At 44.6% G+C, this 22,439-nt stretch overlaps 1 protein-coding gene across 4 annotated transcripts in view; it reads left to right on the plus strand.

Annotated features, from left to right (window-relative positions):
• The window catches only part of LOC123758734 (broad-complex core protein isoforms 1/2/3/4/5), a 133,679-nt gene that overhangs the window by 62,124 nt on the left and 49,116 nt on the right, over nt 1-22,439 (plus strand). The window contains exon 5 of one of the 4 annotated variants that reach the window (XM_045743358.2): nt 5,211-5,823. The exons of the other annotated variants lie outside the window; for them this stretch is intronic. Within the exon in view, the coding sequence (XP_045599314.1) occupies nt 5,211-5,705 (495 nt within the window). The 3' untranslated portion in view covers nt 5,706-5,823. Of the gene's footprint in view, nt 1-5,210; nt 5,824-22,439 lie in introns of those variants that run through there. 4 annotated transcript variants of the gene reach the window in all.

Here is a 22,439-nt window from a genome sequence, read left to right on the forward strand (position 1 = left end):
TTCCCCACTCCATGCTTTTGCCCTAGTTTTTCCACCCTTTCCTCTCCTCTTCCCCATTCTTCGCCCCATTTCCACCTTGCCCTCTCTCATGCCCATACCTTTGCTGACCCCCGTTATCCCCAAATTTAGCCTTCCCCTCTTCCACTAGTGTAGTTCTTTTCCTAGAACTATACTTAGGTAATTACCATGCACACACGCGCGCACACAGTACACATGCCTAATTACATTGTCTGTCTGTCTGTCTTTGGACAACATGGGTTCAGAGCAGGGCACTCATGCCTCTAATAATGGATACACCACTGTGATATAGCCTTGGATGCCATAGCAGTTTTTAGTAAATGTGATTATGGTATGATTACAAAGAAAGGGAATTACCGAGAAACTAGGAAGATGAATCTTTTAATTTCCTAATGAGCAGAACACAAGTAATATGTAGTCAACCAATGAAATCCGAACCATCCACTGTGAAAAGCTTGGTCTGCTAGGGTACTGTACTTGCTCCAATACTCATAACATATACAGTACTGTACACATAGATAAGTTCACAATCTTTATTACCGTATCATCCTTTGCAGATGACACTAGGATTTTTATAAGTAGCTAATATTTGGGGCACAGCATACCTGCAAACTGGTGTGAATCAGGTCCTGCACTATGGTTAAAACAAAAGATATAAAGATGGAAACTACATATAAATTGTGGTCAGTTACATAAGAGCAGTGTGAAAGTTTTGGGAGTAGTCATGTCAGCAGACATTACTGTACTCTTAAGGAACAGTCAAGTAGCTGTCACAACTGCAAGAAAAATGATGAATGGATAACAAGAACCTTTTAGACAAAGCTGCTAAAACATTAATGGTACATTTTAGGACACTAGTGCTCCTTAGGTTTGGAATGTTGTTGCACACTGAACGCCATTCACGTCTAGAGAAGTTGTTGACCTGTAGAAAACGAAGAGATTTTGTACTGCCTGAATCCTTTCTATAAAACATCTAAATCATTGGAAACATTAAAAAGGTATAAATCTGTGTTCTCTTGGAGTGCAGGCAAGAATGTTAAATAATTGAATAATTTAATTTACTCTTGGAAAATATTAGTGACTTCTTCTAAATCTGCACACACACACACACACACACACATCATACTCCCATTGGAAAAGCTGAGGTTCTTTTTCAATGGTATGCTAGAGACAACTCTATCACCATTAAGAGACAAATTACTGTTAACACACTCCCTCTAAACATATTGGGGATATAACTAGTTGACGTTTTGCTGTATTCAAACGAGAACTTGATAAGCTGCTCCAAAGTATACCAGATGTGCTGGGGTTTTTTATTCATTCATTAAACTGCAAGTAGCATTGCCTAACAACCTGGTTGACCAGACCACCAATCAGTAGTGCTGGTCAGAGACAGGGCCATGAGGACACTGATTCCTGGAAACGACAACAGGTAGGTAGGCCTAGTTTTGGAATATTTCGTTACATGTAAGTATGTGGACTGAAATATTTGAATTTGATTTATTAAATTAATAAGTACAGTAAATTGATACTGCAGCAATGTATGAAATAACATTTAATCCATAAAAAGTGCTGTATATAAAAAAGAATACTGTATTGTTGGCCATTTACCTTATGGTTTGGTGTACAGTATTTGGCCAAGATACTTTAAAAATACCTTTAACTTGGCTTAAAGATCTATTATTTATTGCTAGCAAGTTTTCTCATATATTTGGCCAACTAAATTAATCATAAACCCATGGCCTGTGCAGTAATATCCCTTCAAAATATCTTAAAATTGGGATAAGTGTTTTGTTTTCTCTCGTGAAACCTGTACCTGTACAGTACTATATTCACTTGTCCCACTCTGTTTTGTCGGGGTTTCACTTTGTTTCATCTACACTGTTGTCGTCATCATCATTAACTGTGCGCCTGATTCTCATTGAAGTTTAACCATAGGGGAAGTTACCAGAGCTAACAAAATTTTTGTGTATAATAAAAATTTAGAAATAAGGGCATGTTCAATTACCACAATAAAATTATTTTGCCCTCATTCTGGCATTGGTCCAGCTATTTGATAAATATTTTCATTTAATATATAAGCTATTAATGATGAGCAGTTTACTAGTTTCTTACACATCATATCAATTCAGTGTTTCTTTGAGTTGAGGACATTAAAATAATAATTTTTTGATTGTGTAAACAGAATGTTATACATGCCTTAAAATATATTGAAATAGCATCATAGAGGCTCAGTTAGCCACACCCTCTATGGGACATGTGTGTTACATGTATATTCAAATGCATATGTGCACCAGAAATATTAGAAGAGAAGGGAGATATGATTAGGACGTACAAGATACTGGTTTGTGAAAAATACGACATGAAAGCACAGATGAGTCTGATGTGTAAGAAAATACATAATGGTACTAATATGCAGTGTAGGGAAATGTAGTAGCTACTCAACAGGTGGTTCTTGAACCAGCTCTCATTGCCCATAGAGATGATGACTTTAATGCACATCTCTGCCCTCTCTACTTGGTCTTCTACATAATCCTTTCTTCTCTTCTTCACTGATTCGTTTTTATGCACATTTTTTTTTAATGCGTTTATTTGCTCAAATGTTAAAATAAATTAGTGTATTAAGTGCTGTGTGTCTGAACGGGTGTTTGTACTACTTAAGGGGCACTTCCCATTTTCTGTGCCCTACAATTTATCACTTCGTGGATTTTTTTTTATCGGTAGCTAAACCTATAGGCGGGGGGTTATAATAATGACTTGAAGATTTATATTCTCATTATAATTGTTGACTATCCATTCGCCAAAGGCAGTAACGATTCTTGTATTTTGTGTTTAATAAAAGTTTTGATTATTTATTTTTTTAATATAACTACTTGTTGGATATAAGAAAAAATTTGGATTATGTACACACACACACAATGTATATACAGTATTCCTGTACAGTACTTGCTTACTTGTGCTTGCAGGGTCGAACATCTACTCTTAAAGCCCTCCTTTTTACCATCATTAGTTCAATGCAGTGACTATTCGCTCCTTTTTTTTCTTGCATAATTAAATTTAAAGCAGTGCATTAAATTGGCTTCGACAACTTCATCTAGTCTGTTCTACTTATTTACGACTTGATTGAAAAACTTCTTTTTGACTCGTTTGTATTTCCAGTTTTCAATAATGTTCTCTATTTCTACTGTTTCTTAATTTGAAAATTGAATCTATATCTACTTTGTCAGTCACTCATTAGTATTCCATTCACCTGGGCTGTAGTATATTACATTATCCCTCATTAGTATATTTTATGTTATCATGTCTGCCATATTCCTTCTTTCCTCCAGTGTAGTGAGGTCCAGTTCCCTCAGTCTTTCTTTATAACTCTGTCCCCTTAGCAGAAATGAGCCTTATTGCATATTTTTGTGCCTTTTCTTGCTTTGTGCTTCTTTAGGTAGGGGGTTCTATGCTGTCACAGTATGCCCAGTGATGTGGTTCCAGCCATCTACCATTGTTTGCAAAAAAGAACTTTCAAATATTTGTTAGCACTTTTGTTTTTTTGACTTGAATCTGTGACCTTGTTCCTAAAGTGGCACCCCTAGATCTTTCTCTTTGTCAGAACACTTTTTTAGTGCCTTTCCACATACTGTAATTTGTAAGTTGTGTGGCCTAATTTCCGTAATCTCCTGTTCATCAATCTTGTCAACAAATTTGTTCATATAGTTATGAACAGTTATGAACTTCTAGTTAGATTGTTTATATAGACAATAGACATTACTGGTGCAAGAACTGAATCCTATGGTGCTCCACTAGTAACACTTCTTCAGTCTTGATATATTGCCTCTGTTTACGACCCTCGTTTTTTGTCAGAAAAATTTTCATCCAGCAGTCAGCCTGTCACCCTTCCAGCATGTTTGTTGCTATAATAAATTCTTGTGTGGGACTCTTTTTAGCCTCTTTTAGGTCCAGGTAAATATAGTCAGTCCAACTATCTCGCTCCTGTAAAATCTCTGTGACTCTGTGTCATATGAAAACTAGGTAGATTTGTCACACAGGGTCTTTCTTTTTGTAAGCCATGCTGTCTGTTATTGTAATATTTCTATCCAGGTATTCACCCATTTGTGTTTAGTTATTTTATATACTTTTTGACTACCATCCTTGTCAGCGATACTGGGTCTATTATGTAGTGTTACTCCTTTTAACTGTTACCATTTTTGTAGATTGAAACAGTGTTTGTCTTTTTCCACATATCTAAAGTGAAATGCTCCGCTCAGGTGCATATTCTCTGGAAACCCGTGGTGAGACTTCACTTGGGCCAGATGCTTTGTTTCTTCCCGACTCCTTGAGTAATTTCTCTACTTTGTCTTGAGGCAACTCTTGTGTAGTTCTCTGTGGTGATCTCTGAAATTGGCCTTGTGTCTGGTTCTCTGAAAACCTCATTTTGCCCAAAACAGTTTAGAACTTCAATTGGTATTTCACACATTTCCGTCCCATTGTCTATTAATGTTCCCCATTTTAAATATCTAGATTTTATGCTTTACATGCAGTTTGCTTTTTTATAAATTTGTTAAAGTTTTTGGTCTGTTTACATTTGTTTGCAACACTTCATTTTTTTCTGGCTTCTCACTGCCGTGTAGCAGTTTCTTGTTTGTATTGCTGGTTAGCCCTCTTCTTGTACTGATCCCATTGTTTTGTCCTTTGTTCTCTGACCCTCTTGCAATTTCTGTTGACCCAATCCTGTTTTCTCTAAGGTTTCCAGGAGGAAAATATATATACTGTATATAAATAAATATATAACTAAATAAATAAAACTCAGGAAATCACATGACGTGACTTCACAAATGCAAGAAACACCGTAAAAGAAAAAATGAAGAGCTGAGAGTTTTCTTCCCTCTATTGGGCGTCGTCTCAGACTAAATATATGGACAGAACAGAGAGCCGAGCACAGGATACACCAATAAGCAAGACACGCAAATAATAACGAAACTATTTTTACATTTTCATAAGTTACAAACTTACTTACTTTTTTTTTTGGTTAGGGCAAGAAAGGACATTTTAAGATGGCACTATTAAGTGCCTGTTTTTTTTCTCTGGGATGTGACTTAAGTGGATAATAGAAATGGTAGGATTCTTAGAAGATCTTGTATTTTTGGAAATTAAGTGACTGTACCTTCCGTGCCTGCTGAGTCTTGCATGTTTGCCTCTTACAGGGTGGCGGCTGGTCAGGAAGGACGTCAGCTCTCCCTGTAAGTCAAGCAAGACTATCTGAAGGATTTTCTACCCTCCCTGGGAATTCTGAAGGATGTTCAGGAATGTACAGTGTCCTCCCTGGGACTACTGCAGGACCTGGTGCATCAAACATTATGGGAGCTACGTGTATTACTTGGTCTAAAAGAAGTTCAACTGATGAAGGAAGTTCAGGGGCTTACAGTGCACTTACTGGTATATCAGTAGGATCTGATGCATCAGATCCAAGACCAGCTGCGAAGTGGATTAAAAGAAGTACAGCCAATGCTGTGTGTTCTGTGTGTTTCAAGGATTTTATGTATCCATCAGCATTGGTATTGCATATGAGAAGTCACACAGGAGAGAAGCCATTTACCTGTCCACACCCACAATGTGACTATAGATCCACCAAGAAAGGAAACCTCAAAAGACATGCTTCTACTCATGGGGAAGCTTTTGTTGCTGTCTTGGAAATATAGGGTTTACATCTGCATTTGTTATGCGCAAAGATGAAACAAAACTGTGATGTGTGCTTGTGGGCATTGTTTTGCTTAAAGATTATTATGTAGCAATTCGGTGGAGTGTTGGTTCGCTGACTCAGATTTACCCCTTGCAGGGCTCGCACGTCCTTAGCAGCTCGTGGGCGCATTACACGGAGGTAGAGGGTAGCAGCGAAAGGAGTCGTGTTGGTAGTATGTGGGTGAAGACAGGACCTCCAGGGCAACAGTGCACTGCTACATCACGGCTCGAGGGTGTTGACACCAATTTACGTCCCCATGTATGCCAATATTGTGGCTATTCCTTTTGCCGGCCTTCACAACTTGCTACTCATATTAGGATACACACAGGAGAGAAACCGTATTGTTGCACTGTGTGTTCATACAGTGCAGCACAAAAGGGGAATATGCGTAGGCACATGCACCTGGTCCATGGCATAGTTCTGGAGCCCAGCCTTGGCTCGACTAATGTTACCACCCCATAAAGTTACCATAACCTGAGGATGGAGTGTGCACGCTCCAGTATCCTAGATACTGTTTCTGCATCCGTTATTCTGCGACTATTGTGGTGGAGGCGGCAGTATGTCTGCCTACTTAGGGCTGCTTGCAGAGGGCTGGGATGCACATGACAGTTGTGCTGAGAGGCAATGCTGACTGTGGCCTGTTTTGTCTCTTGTAGGGTGTGGGCGGCTACAGAAGCGGCGTGTCTCTGGGTCTGGTGGCACATGCCATGTCTCGCCTGTACATGACCTATGCATCACCAGTCGACACCCATGCTGCCACCTCATACTTACACGAGCCACCAGCCCATCATCTACCTCCCCTTGACCATACCTCACTTGAAGACAGCCGACCAGATAACAGCTGCAGGTTTTGTGGTAAACATTGTGAAACCCCCTCACAGCTTGCCATCCATCTGCGGGCCCACACTGGTGAAAGACCGTACAGTTGCCCCCACTGTGACTATCGGGCCACGCAAAAGCACCATGTCAAGAGTCACTTGCAGAGGAGACACAAAGAGCTTGCACCAGACCCCCCATCAGTGACACAAACCTCGCCTCACAATATAGGCTATTAGTGTTTTTGTAAGACTTGAGACTAGCAAAATAGCAACAGACAGTCAGTGAATGACTAATTGGAAAGTGTGATTTGATTTATAAGGCAAGATGAAATTAGCAGGTGCAGCGGTGTGGTGATGTGCCTTCTCTCTATTCTAGGTGGGCCACGTGAGCGGTGTTTGGTCATTCGACGGTCTGGTTGCAGTCAACACGCCAGCCTCCGGGGTCAGGGTCAGTGGTCCCCTAACATGTCATGTGTGTGGCAAAATGTTCCCGAAGAGCTCAGAGCTTCAACGACATCTGCGAATCCACACTGGGGAGAAACCATATGCTTGCCCTCTTTGCCCTTATAGAGCAGTGCAAGCTACACACGTCAAGTCTCATCTTGCCCGACGCCATACTATTATTAATGTTTCAACTGTAACGGATAAACAGTGACACTTAAGTGGTGGGAAATGGAAACTTGAGGGTACAGAACGAAATTTTCGTGGCAGTGTAATGAGTAGTTCGTTAGCTTTGTGAGTGGCGGGAAATGGAATGTTAGTTAAGAATACAGTCTGTCTAGAATGGGTGAGGAAAACTACTTCTCACCCATGTTCTCTGTTCTCTCCCTGTAGGTGTGTGAGGGCGGTGGTGGGCTGTGGGTGCGCTGCTTCCAGGGCAATTCAGCTCTGCCAACCATCAGGTGGGATCGCACTTGTCCTGTGTGTAAGAGAGTTTTTGCACGTCCTGCTGAGCTCACTCGCCACCTCCGCACCCACACTGGGGAGAGGCCATATCAGTGTCCATTGTGTGGCTACCGTGGCACTCAGGCTGTCCATCTTAAGGCACACCTCTTACGTCGGCATCTAGTCCCAAACCAAACATTGGATGGCCAGTGAACACCTCTAACCCTCCTCCCCCTCAAAAAATAAATAAACTCATGCTACTTGTACGTGTGCTGGTCCAAGCTGTTGTGCGTGTGCTGGTTCATGCTTCTTAAACGTGTGGTGATGTTACTCCCATGTGCCAAGGTTGCTGTGTTGTGACGCAGCCCTTATCTCATTCTAGGTGCTGGGGGTCGTAGGGAGAGAGGTGTGGGCAGGACCAGTAATGAGCAGTGGGCCTGTGTGGCGATGGGACCGCGTCTGTCAAATGTGTGGAAAGCCCTTCAGGAGGCCTGCTGAACTGATCCGACATCAGCGCGTGCACACCGGGGAGAAGCCATACAAATGTTCTCTATGTCCATACAGTGCGGCCCAAGCTGTGCAGCTGAAGTGTCACATGTCACGGCGCCACCCACAGCAGGCCCCAGTCCCAACCGCTGTTTCCACAAGTACCACCTCCACTACTACCACTATGGGTGGACCAGAATATCCTGCAGGACAGTTTTGGTTACCACCACCTAACTAGCCTGCGTTACACCTCACCTCTCCTGTTTTTCCCCTAGGTGTTTTCTCAGCTGGTTGGCCCAAGTGGAGGGGTGGTCAGTGCATGGACTGGAGGAATTGGAATGCTGGCAGGGCTTCGATGGGACCGCACCTGCTGCTTGTGTGGAAGAACATTCATGAGACCCGCTGAACTGACTCGTCACATGCGATCTCACACGGGAGAGAAACCGTACGCATGTCACCTGTGCCCCTGGCGCGGCTCACAGACCTGGCACCTGAAGAATCACCTGGCCCGCGTGCACTTGGTAACAGTGATGAGTGGTGGGGGCGCGAGCGGCACCGGGGCACCCTTGCCGTGAGGCTGTGTGTGGTGTTGGGTGGGAGGAGGAGCGGCAGGCAGGTCGTAGAAGGACGTTATGGGTGCTACACATGCTCCACAGCCTCCATATGACATACATACCTCATTATTATCACCTGAAGCGCAGATACCAACTACACTCATTGCTGCTTCATAGTTATTATTATATGTAAATAATAAAGTTTGTATATAAACGTTTTTTCTCTATCCAACATACTCTTGACTTAGTCACTGGGTCATATGGTAACAAGATGACAGTTATAGGCACAATTGCCAAGTGCCGCACAGCCGTAGAAATCTAGAAATTAGTTTATTTGGGAGATAGATATCAGAATAGCTGATTGCTTCTTGAGACTTACAAGTACCTGGCTGCAGACCCTCCAAGTAGCCCTTAGCACATTGACAACGGGTTATTATTAAATAAAATTACATTGCCAGAACTGGAAAAATAATAACTTGCACCTAGTAGTGATCTATTTATCAGTCTGACAGTATGTAACGGCTGCATGCATCGCAAGCACCAACAGTGGATAACACATGCAAACACATATAGCATTCAGTGTATGCCGTTGAGACAAATGGGCTTATAAATTGAGAAAAGATCAAAACATCCATATAAGATGCTTTTCTACAAAACTATTACCTATATCTGAAACCACAGGAATCTTATTAATGTAAAATTGATCATAATGGGTTACTGTCATTGAGGAACCCATTCATGAGGTATATTCACGACCCTCTTACAATATTCTGCCAGAACGTGCTTGATTGCCCGAAAATATTTCATGGAGATCAATTATTTTTGTTTCTGCAATGATATCGTGGCCTAATACTGCAGCAACTTGACGTCAAAAAGGTTAGTAACTTGTTAGTTTATTGATTTACAGGGTGTAGATGGTGGTAATGGATGTCTGGCATGTTCTTGATCAATTTGAAGCTGTATTAGAGGAAAATTAGTAAGTATTGCACGTCTTCAGATAATGGCTTAAGTGGTCGTGTGTTTACCTAGTTGTGGTTGCGGGATGTTGTTGTTATAGTCAGCTACTCGTTCCGAGTAGCACGGGCTATGGTGAGCCCGTAGTGGACTTACCTGGCACAGGAGCGGTGCTGAATGTGCCTTGCGGGATGATTGATTGATAAAGATTAAGCCACGCAAGAGGTGGCACGGGCATGAATAGCCCGTAATGATTGCGGGGGTTGAGCTTCGGCTTTTTGGTCTTTGTGTGAACGCGCGTGCGTTTCCAAATCCCGTGCAAGGTTGAGAGTTGAATTTCTGTGCATTTTGCCCAGTAGTTGTCGCATGTGTGTCATGTAAAATTGAACCCATAGTTAGCTGGGTTCGAACCCTGAAAACTATTGAAGGATCGTGTTCTGAGGGAAGCATGTCATTGAATTACCGAACCGGGTTCAGTACCTGACCTGAGATATAACAGAATCCTGTAATAATCGGTAGGGAAAGAGTAGTAACATACCGTTGAAGAGGAAATATTTGTGGTATGAAGCAGACACTATTGTTTCCTTAAGGTATTGTAGATAGTATCGCAGCTTCCCCTGCCCTGTGTAAGGACACCAGGCACAGTACACACACGCGGGGTATCGCAGCTTCCCCTGCCCTGTGTAAGGACACCAGGCACAGTACACACACGCGGGGTATCGCAGCTTCCCCTGCCCTGTGTAAGGACACCAGGCACAGTACACACACGCGGGGTATCGCAGCTTCCCCTGCCCTGTGTAAGGACACCAGGCACAGTACACACACGCGGGGTATCGCAGCTTCCCCTGCCCTGTGTAAGGACACCAGGCACAGTACACACACGCGGGGTATCGCAGCTTCCCCTGCCCTGTGTAAGGACACCAGGCACAGTACACACACGCGGGGTATCGCAGCTTCCCCTGCCCTGTGTAAGGACACCAGGCACAGTACACACACGCGGGGTATCGCAGCTTCCCCTGCCCTGTGTAAGGACACCAGGCACAGTACACACACGCGGGGTATCGCAGCTTCCCCTGCCCTGTGTAAGGACACCAGGCACAGTACACACACGCGGGGTATCGCAGCTTCCCCTGCCCTGTGTAAGGACACCAGGCACAGTACACACACGCGGGGTATCGCAGCTTCCCCTGCCCTGTGTAAGGACACCAGGCACAGTACACACACGCGGGGTATCGCAGCTTCCCCTGCCCTGTGTAAGGACACCAGGCACAGTACACACACGCGGGGTATCGCAGCTTCCCCTGCCCTGTGTAAGGACACCAGGCACAGTACACACACGCGGGGTATCGCAGCTTCCCCTGCCCTGTGTAAGGACACCAGGCACAGTACACACACGCGGGGTATCGCAGCTTCCCCTGCCCTGTGTAAGGACACCAGGCACAGCACACACACGCTCGCGGAGTCACAATACTGTGGCTCAAGAGTTGATGACTAAATCATTTGCCCTCCTGCAGTTTTTGTCGATTTAATTTTCGTTCCAGGTTTTTCTAACTTAATTATTTATGCCTTTCCCTATTGGTCTTCCTTTATTTTCTTCTTACCTTTCCTTTATCTGATTCTCTTTATTTTTATTATTATTTTCTTTTTCTGTTTCCTAGCTTTCAAATCCTATTGTTACCTTTCATCCTATTCTTACCTTTTCCTTCCCTTACATGCTTCTCACTTTGCATCTAGTTTCTTGCCTTATTTATTTGTCTCTTCCAGTCTCTTTCTATTCCACTACTTGATAATGGTCCAGTACGGACCTTAACGTCGTCGTTTCTTCATTGTCTGAGGTGTGGTTTGGTCATCAAAACAGATGACCCACTTTTTTTCAAGTACAGCCCGGTTGGTCCGGCACTCCTTGAAGAAAACTATCTAGTTTTATCTTGACGATGTCCACGTTGAAGGTGGTTGGTCGGGTTCTCTAAATATCGCTAATTACAGCTCAGGCTATTAAGGTTGGGTCTAAGGAGACGATTAAACAAGTACAACAATATGTAAAAATCGTATTTGTTCAAAATAAACTGTTTCGCTGGAACAGAAAATAAAGTTGTATTACCGTATTCTGTTTGCAGTTAAAGTATTTATAAACTTCAAAGCTTTTCTAGTCTCTGACGCTTCCCCGTTTTTTTATGGGAAATAAATTACAATTCCAGCTTATTTGGTATATATTCAAATATATGGCCAACCGGGAATCGAACCTGGGCCCTTAGGAATTCGACCCCCAGAGCGCTGTCCACGCGGCTGCTAGGATCTGTGTACTCACCTAGTTGTGTGTGCAGGGGTTGAGCTTTGACTTTTTGGTCCTCAACTGTCAATCTGCTGGTGTGCAGATTCCTGAGCTTATTTAAGCTGTATCATATCTACATTTGAAATTGTGTATGGAGTCTGCCTCCACCACATCACTTCCTAATACATTCCATTTATTGACTACTATGACACTGAAAAAGTTCATTGTAATGTGTGTGTGTAAGTGTAATTACCTAAGTGTAGTTACAGGATGAGAGCTACGCTCGTGGTGTCCCGTCTTCCCAGCGTGTGTGTGTGTGTTTACTCCAGTGTAGTTAGAGGATGAGAGCCATGCTGGTGTCCCGTCTTCCTAGTACTTTATGTTGTATAACTTTCAAACTACTGACAGTTATGATCTCCACCGCCTTCTCACTTACCTTGTTCCAACTATCTACGACTATACATGCATGAAGTTTACCACCAGCAAGTGTAAGGTGATGGATGTGGTAACAAGAGTCAGGAGACCGAAAGGCCAATACACGACGAAGGGGGGAAACTACCTCCCTATAACGACTCGATAAAAAGACGTGGTTGTGGACATATCTAACCTACTTGCTCTTCACCTTCAAAAGTCTGAACATACTTCAGGAACTTGAATACGGAGGCTTTTAGATCGCTGTATTACCGCCTATGTTAGGCCAGTCTTAAGAGAATTACGCCACCTCGTGGAACTCCGCCTAAAAAAAAAAAACTAGAAAAGGTGCAGAAGAACAACCAAAAATCGTCTCAGAAGAGACTAAAAGAACTAAACCTGACGACGCTGGAGAGGAGAAGGGAGACATGATATAGACGTATTAAATGCTTACATTGCATTATACATGAATTACGGGCCATTCATGCTACCTCTTAGGTGGCTTAACCATCATTAATCAACCGGCGGCTAGAAACGCGGAATCCAAGAGCTAAAGCTCGATCCTACAGGCACAGATAACTGACACTATATACAGTTTGAAATGTAGATATGATGAATTTCAGGAATCTTTACACCAGTAGATTGACGATTGAGAGGAGGGAACAAAGGGCCAACGCTCAACCCCCGCAACCATATCTGCACGCGCGCGCGCACACACGCGCACACGCACGCACACGGCCTCGTGATTGTGGGAAGCGCTCAGAGGTCGTAGACCTAAGGGCCGTGTTCGATTCCCGGCTGAGGCAGAAACAAATGGGCAGTTTTGTTCACCTGATGCCTTTGTTCCCCTAGATAAAAATAGGTACTTGAGAGTAATGGTTCGGGCTACATCCTGAGAATGTGTGATATAAATATATGTAGTAAAAGGAAAAAAATAGCTCTGTTAGACATAAGGATTCTAAGAGCTAAGGATCCCAGTAGTGTAGTCGGGTTCGTTCTCGACTCTCAATCGAGAATTCTCGGTTCGAAAACCCAAGCAGGACAGAAATGGTTGGGCGCATTTTCTATCACCTAATTCACCTGTTCACCTAGCAGTAAATAGGTACCGAGGAGTTAGCTTGTTGTGGGGTTGTATCTTGGGGGCTAAATAAACTAGTCGAGGCTTGGCTCGTGAAGTAGAACAACTCCCAAAATTCTTTCCGGGTATGTCAAGCCTGGCCTCGGGCTGGGCTTGAGGTGTAGATTAACTCAGAACACCATCAAGCAGGTATTTACTGTGTGTGTGTGCTCGATTCTGCACACACACACACACACACACACACACACACACACACACACACACACACACACACACACACACACACACACACACACATAGTAAATACACACACATTCAGGTAATCACTTACTTTAATGTTACATAATTAAAACTAATACTTTTTAATTTGAAGAGAGTATCATCTCTGACTGGAAGAAAGGTACCCTTAGCTTTGGAGGAAATCACACATAACGCATTAAAGGGAATGTTTAGGTCCCCTCCAATACAGTTTGCTCTTATCCCCTACCACCCACCTCCTTTTTTTTGTGCTTTATTAAATATTTAAAAGTTACACGATGTACATTAGTTAATACAATGAGTGCTTAAAGGTTATGGATTTCTTGGAGCTCCTCTGCTTCCGGTGAGGAACCGAAGTCGCAGCAGGCGTTTCCCCTCTCGATCGCCACACTGAGGCGCTGACACAAAAAACTGGCAGCCTTAGGGTTTCTGGTGGCGTCAATGAGCTTGGAGCCCAATTCCTTGAGAAATCCCAAGGCACTCCTACCCAAGGGGCCATGCGTCTCAGACGCTATGGGAACAAAGGTGTATTGACCTTCCAATCGCCTGTATTTGACTAATTGTGCTATTTCTCTGGGCTGCCTCGAACAATGGTACATGGCAGTGTGTGGAAAAAGGTTCTACTGGTAAGTGTCAGCACAACACTTGGACTTACCACAAGGTAGGTAGGTAAAATACCCAGATCTGAACTATAAAGTTGCAGATGCACTTTAATGCAAATATGGAATGCTTTGGAAAATAATGCGACACACACTCAAGTGAGTAATACCATAATTGTCATCATATTACAAAAGGGATCAGTGTGTAATGATTAATACAGGCACAAAACCGAGACGACAGCGTATCAGTGTGTACAAGCTCAATATATTCCTAAAGTTTCTAGAAGTGTAGAACAATGCAACAAGGATTTTCCAACAACTTACTATCGCTGGTGAGCCTTCATTGTGTATGGTGCAGGTGCGGTCACCCAAGAGATTGTGCCCATTTAAGACAGTATAAATGTGTACTATTATATATAAACTTCACATTGTTTCAGGAAAGCACTTTTTGTCAAATACAGATGTTATCATTAAAGGTTTCCCTACTTTTTTTTTATCCACAAGATAACGTGAACTTGTGGGATCTGGCCCCAGGGTTTTTACCTCGGGCTGATTTTGAGATCTATTCTCTATCTGACGACAGAGCCCTCACAACCCTGCGTACTACGAAGACTTAGGGTAGACTCTAGGTTTGATAGGTTATACTTGCCCAGAGTTACTTGGGTGCTGTGGCGGAGGACACCAATTTGACGCTAATGGGCTCTATGGTAGTTACTACCAAATTTGTCGTCACTGATTTTTTTTTTTTTTAGATGCGGAGGGCCTGTACTCACCTAGTTGTGATTGCGGGGGTTGTGCTCTAACTCTTTTGAGCCCGCCTCTCAACTGTCCCCCCCCCCCCACACACAAACACCCCCCCCCCCCCTCCAACACACAAACACCCCCCCCCTCCAACACACAAACAACCTCCCTTCCCCCCCACACATAAACAACCTCCCTTCCCCCCCCCCCACACACACTAAACCCCCCCCCCCTAGGAAACAGCCCGTAGCAGCTGTCTAACTCCCAGGTACCCATTTACTGCTAGGTGAACAAGCACATCAGGGTGAAAGAAACTGCCTATTTCTTTCCGCCACTGCCGGAGATTGATCCCCGGTCCCTAGGACCACGAATCCCGATCGCCGACCATTCAGCCACATATCCTCCCCCCCCCCTGTGGATTAACGTCAATGCTGAAGTAGGCTGGTGTGTGTGTCTTTTGGTCCGGGGGAGGGGGGGGGGGTGATATTACTCCTTGCCACTGGACGGTTCCCGCCATGTTTGCTTCACAGTGTCACAGGTGGTCGTTCCCCTCAACACAGGAGGATTACATATTCTTCCTCTATTCTCACAAGTTCTGTAACGAATGTTAAAGTAAGGGAGGCTGCATGTTTCCCTTCTTTAAATTTATGTTGACTTTTACCTTATGCAATATGGACAAGTTTAGTAACAAAAAAATGGCGTTTAAATTTTTATATTTTCTTAATTTCAAGCTAAATGTCAAGTCATGTGTTTATCCCATTAGTCTACTTTTACTCTGGGTTGGTCAGTTGTTTCTTATGTGTGAAGTAAAGGAAAGCAGGTGTAAAAGGAGTACCTGTTCCCTCTCGTGCTCCTTCACCAGTATAATGTGGAGAATATTCAGTAGATAGTTTTTTAATATGTATGCAAGTCCATGATGGGGGGGGGGGGGGTGCTGGGGTTAGTGTGTGATGGCTCTAGTGTGGGTGTGGATGGTGTGCTGACGCCAGTGTTTCTCTCTTCTAGGGCGTGGGTGTGGGCTTGGGCGTGGCGCGCAGGCTGGGGCTGGTGGCGTTGACCAGGAGAGGCCTGGCTCACTCCCTGGGTGAGAACGACCAGGAGAGCAGGATCCTCCAGAATGTGGACTTTAACCCATTGGGTTTGAGTCGCGTCACCCCCGGTGCCACCCACTACATGTGCACGTACTGCGGGAAAGCGTTCTTCTACCCTTCCTCGCTGGAGAAGCACATACGCACCCACACGGGGGAGAAGCCCTTCAAGTGTCCACAGTGCCCCTACACGGCCAGCCAGAAGAGTCACGTCAAGACTCACATTCAGCGTAGACACCACTGCTCCGCCATGTACTGAACCATGCCCACGGCGCCACCTCTCCCTCACTCGGCGGGGGAAGGTAGTCGTCCTCCACAAGTGCAGTATTTCACTTTCCTCATCACTCGTATTCTCACTAACGTGATGAACGCTAGTGATTAAAGGTACAGTCAGGTGGGCTGGTGAAGCACGTCCATCGACACCCTCACCATGATGCGCTGGCCATGATCTCAATAAAATAAAAAGCTGTCCATAATAATGGACTAATTGTAAAAATAGTCTGCTGATAATTGAACTGTGGTATCGTTGGGTATTTAGCAGACAGTCGTGGCGACTGTATGAAGCAAGCAGCTAATACGTGAGACGTGGCATGTACCACAGTGGTCACACGCAGTTTTGGGATCAATTTGTGTAAACCATTCATAGTTCTCCATGACCGTTGGCGTCGAGACATTCAAACTAATACCGAGCGTTGGTTGTTTACAACCTTCGGACGTGAGAGAATTGTGCCACAAGGATGGGTGTGTGTGTGTGTGTGTGGGTGTGTGGGTGTGTGGGTGTGTGTGTGGGTGTGTGGGTGTGTGGGTGGGTGTGTGGGTGGGTGTGGGTGTGTATGTATGTATGTATGTATGTATGTATGTATGTATGTATGTATGTATGTATGTATGTATGTATGTATGTATGTATATATATATATATATATATATATATATATATATATATATATATATATATATATATATATATATATATATATATATTGGTCAGTTTTGCCTACACAACCAACCATACCATTCCCCAGTCACTTCATCTTTCCTGCACCCCTGCGAATCCTGTCCTGCCCTCCCCAAATCCTTTTCACCCCCCCCCCCCATCATTCCTTCCCCTCATTCCCCTCCATTCCTGCTCCCAGTAGCATATTTAGCTGCAGTGTGTGTGTGGAGGGGTACCTCTGGTGGTGGTGCTTGTAGGGGCCCCTGGGCCTGGAAGCATCTGGGGGAGCCTGGTGGGGCTCCCACGTACCACTACGTATTGTCTTCTACCACCACTCCAGCTCCTCAGGTGGCGGGCAGGAACCATACCTGCAGTGTGCATTTCACCTCTGTATTGCCACGCTGAGGTGTTAGAAGAGGAAGTTGGCAACTCTAGGGTCTCTGTTGTTCCACTTAGCTTAGAACCCAGATCCTTCAAGAAACTAGTGGCACTTTTACCCCAGGCACTAAGTGTCTCCGAGGCATTGGGGACCAAATTGTACTTGTTATCCAGATCTCTGTATTTACGAGACTTGGCTGCTTCCCTGCGAGTGGCACCACTCCCTGTATATGCAACACTGAAGTCAACATAGATATTAGCCAAGGTTGAAACGTTTAGCCCCACACTGTCTGTCCACCGTTCTTCCAGGGGTTGACTGTGTTTACCCTGGGGGAGGGAGGGGGGTAAAGTGATGAGTGGTCGGTTGTTCTTTTGCCAAAATACAAGAAGGATTGTTGAGAGAATGAGAGGGGGAACGGGGGAGGGCAGAGAGGGGGAGATTAGCGTAATTATAAAAGGTGATACATTTTTTGCTAAACAATTTGTTGAGTAACGTTAGAGAACGAGGTTGTGATAATTACAGAACATTGGAGATTGTCTTGGGTACTGGGTAGTGACTAGGGGAGTGGGTGGTTGGTTTAGGTGGCAGGGAGTCCATACGCAGGCCAGAGGGGGGGGCACAGTTACGCCTCGGATGTGTGTCACCTGAACGAAGTATGGGAAGCTGGGAGCTACACGCTCACCTCGGATTCAGGAAATGATAGTTTAAGAGAGCAGTGGAAAATGATAGTTTAAGAGAGCAGTGGAAGTGGGTTGAATTGACAGTTGTTTGGTAATGGCGAGACGTGGGTTGTGGTGACACGGGACCTGAGGCCTGCTAGCCGGATTAGTGACAGTATTTGAATGTTCCGTACAAAATTATCACTTCCCGTTAATTGTAGCGTTAAGCCCCGCTTGACAACAGTGATGGTGCCAGTGTTGTATCATGGACGGAGGAATAAGACGGAAGGTGACAGGACCTTGAAGGTCATAGAGCAGTTGATGAGAGAGCCGGCGGGTTACATCTTCCTGTAGTCAACTACGAGAGCAGAGTACTCGCCTGGAATGTCTAGAATGTTGGCTGTGTACACTGTGTGCACTGTACAGTGTGTAGAAGCGAGTTGGGAGGTGGTGGGCAAGACGTCTGGTGTGTGTCAGCTGTGCTCCCGTACGAAGACCGTCTTACTTCTGGCTCTTGTCTTCTATACAACAAAATGGAAGGAGGAGGACACCAGTAGTAGTTTGTAGCAAGATCTGGAGTGTGGTGTATTATCTCAACCTACGAATGGTAATAGTTTTCAAATTGTTCTGTTCCGATGATTTCGTTGTGATTATTTCGTGCGTGAGAGTACCAATGTATATATAAGTATACGATGTGTATAGGTTCTGATATAACGGAAGGTCAAAAGATGGCGCGTTATTTGGTAGCCGTAGGTGTTATGATTCGTGTTTTTTTTTATTTTTTTTTTTCAAATTGGAATAATCCTTTGAAGTTTAACAAAAAACGGGTTGTATTACTTGTTATGCTGGTGACGGGTTGCCAGTGATGCTGGTGACGGGTTGCCAGTGATGCTGGTGACGGGTTGCCAGTGATGCTGGTGACGGGTTGCCAGTGATGTTGGTGACGGGTTGCCAGTGATGTTGGTGACGGGTTGCCAGTGATGCTGGTGACGGGTTGCCAGTGATGCTGGTGACGGGTTGCCAGTGATGCTGGTGACGGGTTGCCAGTGATGCTGGTGACGGGTTGCCAGTGATGCTGGTGACGGGTTGCCAGTGATGCTGGTGACGGGTTGCCAGTGATGTTGGTGACGGGTTGCCAGTGATGTTGGTAACAGGTTGTATTCGGTTTGTCTCTTGTGGCAACTCAGGACATCTCGGCTGTTGCTCTTTGTTGACTTTTGAGCTTCAGACCATCAGCTGTTTTTTTGTTGTTTTTTTTTTGTAGCCATGAGCTGTGTCAGTATTTATCTGGACGTAGTATTGTAATACTAGATTTGTATCTTAATTTGTTTTATCCTGTCAAAAAAATAAATATTTTTGCTTTTTTTGCTTTGGGTTTGGCATGTTGCCTAGACCTTTATATATGTATATATGAATATAATATGTATACTTACCTGAGGGCACATTTGTTTGTGTTTATAATACAATTAAATTGTGAGAATTTAATGTTTGTCTGATTTTTCCTTGATGAAACTGGAGCCAATTACTTTAAGATGGGTGACTTGTTTTGTGGTGGCTATCTTACCTTGCGATGATTTCGGGGCTCAACGTCCCCGCGGCCCGGTCCCTGACTGACCGGGTACTTCGGGTACTGAACCCGAAGTACCCTGGAAGTCCCTCTTTGACAGCTGAATGGACAGCGCTTCGGATTCGTATTCCTGAGGTTCCGGGTTCGATCCCTGGCGGAGGCGGAAACAAATGGGCAGTTTCTTTCGCCTGATGCCTCTGTTCACCTCGAAATAAATATTTTTTCTGCTACAGGCTGTATTGTGTGGATGTGCGTATTAAGGAGAAATATAGTGGAAGAACATTAGGTGGAGTCGGTACATTAGAGAACCGATAACGTCGTTTTTCGCTCGTATGCGCGCTATGGCCAAACATGGACGAAATTTGAAATTAAATCGGCTTAGGAAAGTGACGTACTGTTCCGTTCCTCTGGCTTACTCGGTAAGGTTAGGAGAGGAAACTTTCAATTAACGTTTTTCATGACGTTTTGAAATCTTAGGAGATTTTCCTGCCCTCTTAAGTTATCGGAGGACCCTTAACGTACTGTTTTGGGAAAAAATACAAACTTTATTTTCAATTATTTTTCATTTTCGAATTAGTGGCCAAACGGCCAAATTCAGAAGTAATTTGTAAGAGGACAGGTTGCTCTCCCTCACACCTCATTAACCAGACCACACACTAGAAGGTGAAGGGACGACGACGTTTCGGTCCGTCCTGGACCATTCTCAAGTCGATTGTGAATGGACTTGAGAATGGTCCAGGACGGACCGAAACGTCGTCGTCCCTTCACTTTCTAGTGTGTGGTCTGGTCAACTTACTTTAGCCACGTTATTGTGACTCATCGCCTGCACATCATTAACCCTTCCCCCCCCCCTCCCCCTCCCCTTTACACGTTAATATCACCCCTCACACATTAACACCCCCTCACGCTAACACCCCTTTCCCCCAACAAACATACCCTGAACCAGACATGTACTCACCTAGTTGTGCTTGCGGGGGTTGAGCTCTAGTTCTTTGGCCCCGCCTCTCAACTGTCAATCAACTAGTGTACAGATTCCTGAGCCTACTGGGCTCTTTATCATATCTACATTCATTACACTACATTTATTGCCTGTGGGCCTAGCTGTGGGTACGGGCTAAAACTGTTGAACATGAAAGAGCAGGTTAGCTTTAAATCCACAATATGTATGCATTTATGTATATATATGTATGGATGAATTTGTGTTTGTGCGAGCAATGAACAAACTAAACAAAGTTTTAGTGCAAACAAGCTTAAACTGTTTCATCATTTCGCTATATAAAGCTATTAAACAAAGGTAATGGGTGATATGTTTAACCTGATTCAAGGACTGATGTTAAGGTCATATATGGCGGGACCTTAATCGTGGCCCCCAGCACTCTGGACACAGAGAGTCCACTACTGATCTAACAAAGGCTGTGGAGGTTGCCGCGAAAAAGTCCTGATTTATGTTTCTAAAGGATGGCGCCTGACAGCTGGGTGGACAGCGCTTCGGATTCGTAGTCCTGAGGTTCCGAGTTCGATCCCCGGTGGAGGCGGAGACAACGGGGCAAAATGTTTCTTTCACCCTGATGCCCTTGTTACCTAGCAATAAATAGGTACCTGGGAGTTAGACAGCTGCTACGGGCTGCTTCCTGGGGGTGGAGGCTTGGTCGAGGACCGGGCCGCGCATCTTTGCGTACACGTCAACATTAACATGTACGAGCTCACTCCCTCGGGTAGATCGTTCACTTAAATTATGAACAGTGTGGGTCTCAGGACCGAGCCTTGTGGTGCCCCACTTGGTGAGGGCAGTGGTGCCATGTGTAGATGGGAGTGGTACCATGTGTAGGAGGGTTGGGGAGAATGGTACCATGCTGAAAGTCAGATAGGTTGGTGTTGCCTGGGTGGTGGGGGTCCTCCCCATGCCCTTCAGCGTGTCTGGAAGATGGGCAGATTGCTTTCCAAGACACGGTAGCGGGCATCGCCGTGTTTTAATGGTCATTCCACTCGGGGGTGTAAACAGCACCAACGCACCACAAAAGCGTCTCCCTCCCCAACGTGTAACCATAAACTAAAGAACTTTAATTACTTATTTCTTAATTTTGTAATTAAAGAAAACAAAAGCCTCCACCGTTGTTGAAAATTTAATATAAAAGGTATTCACAACAGGGATAGGCATTTGGTTGAGTGGAGGGGAGGGGGGAGGAAGCAGTTTATGGTCAAGTTGTTGTTACAACATGTTATGGAGCGTTAACATGTGATCAAGACGGTAGGAAGGGACCCAATGTTGTGCCAATATACAAGAAGGGAAACAGGCGGCATTAAACTAGAGGTCTGCGTCCCTCACCTGCATATCATGCAAGGTGGAGGAAAAGATCATAAAATAGAGGCTAGTTGAACCTCTGGAGAGTTGGGACTTTATAAAACAACACAAGCACGGGTTCACAGATGGCAAGTCCTGCCTCACAAGCTTGATAGAGCTCTTTGCACGGGGCAACTGACATCAGACAAGATGTTGACCAGACCACACACTAGAAATTGAAGGGACGACGACGTTTCGGTCCGTCCTGGACCATTCTCAAGTCGACTGTGACTTGAGAATTGACAGGATTGCGTCCTGGACCATTCTCACAATCGACTTGAGAATGGTCCAGGACGCACCGAAACGTCGTCGTCCCTTCAATTTCTAGTGTGTGGTCTGGTCAACATACTTCAGCCACGTTATTGTGACTCATCGCCTGCATCAGACAAGATAGTGAAGAGTGGACGGATTGAACATTCTTGGCCTGTCAGAAAGCCTTCGACGCCGTACCTCACAGGAGACTTGTGAACAAAATGGAGAAATGGACAGGAGTGACAAGAAGGTTATCCAGTTAATAAAAGAGTACCTCTGCAATAGAAAACTAAGAGAGTCACGGTGAGAGGAGAGACCTCAGAGTGGCGGGATGCTACAAGAGCCGTTCTACAAGGGTCACTTCTGGGGCAGATCCTGTTACTAATATGTGATCGACTTTCCAGAGCAGTAAATCCT

Source organism: Procambarus clarkii, chromosome 31 (genome assembly GCF_040958095.1).
Source record: "Procambarus clarkii isolate CNS0578487 chromosome 31, FALCON_Pclarkii_2.0, whole genome shotgun sequence".
Classification (NCBI taxonomy): domain Eukaryota; kingdom Metazoa; phylum Arthropoda; class Malacostraca; order Decapoda; family Cambaridae; genus Procambarus; species Procambarus clarkii.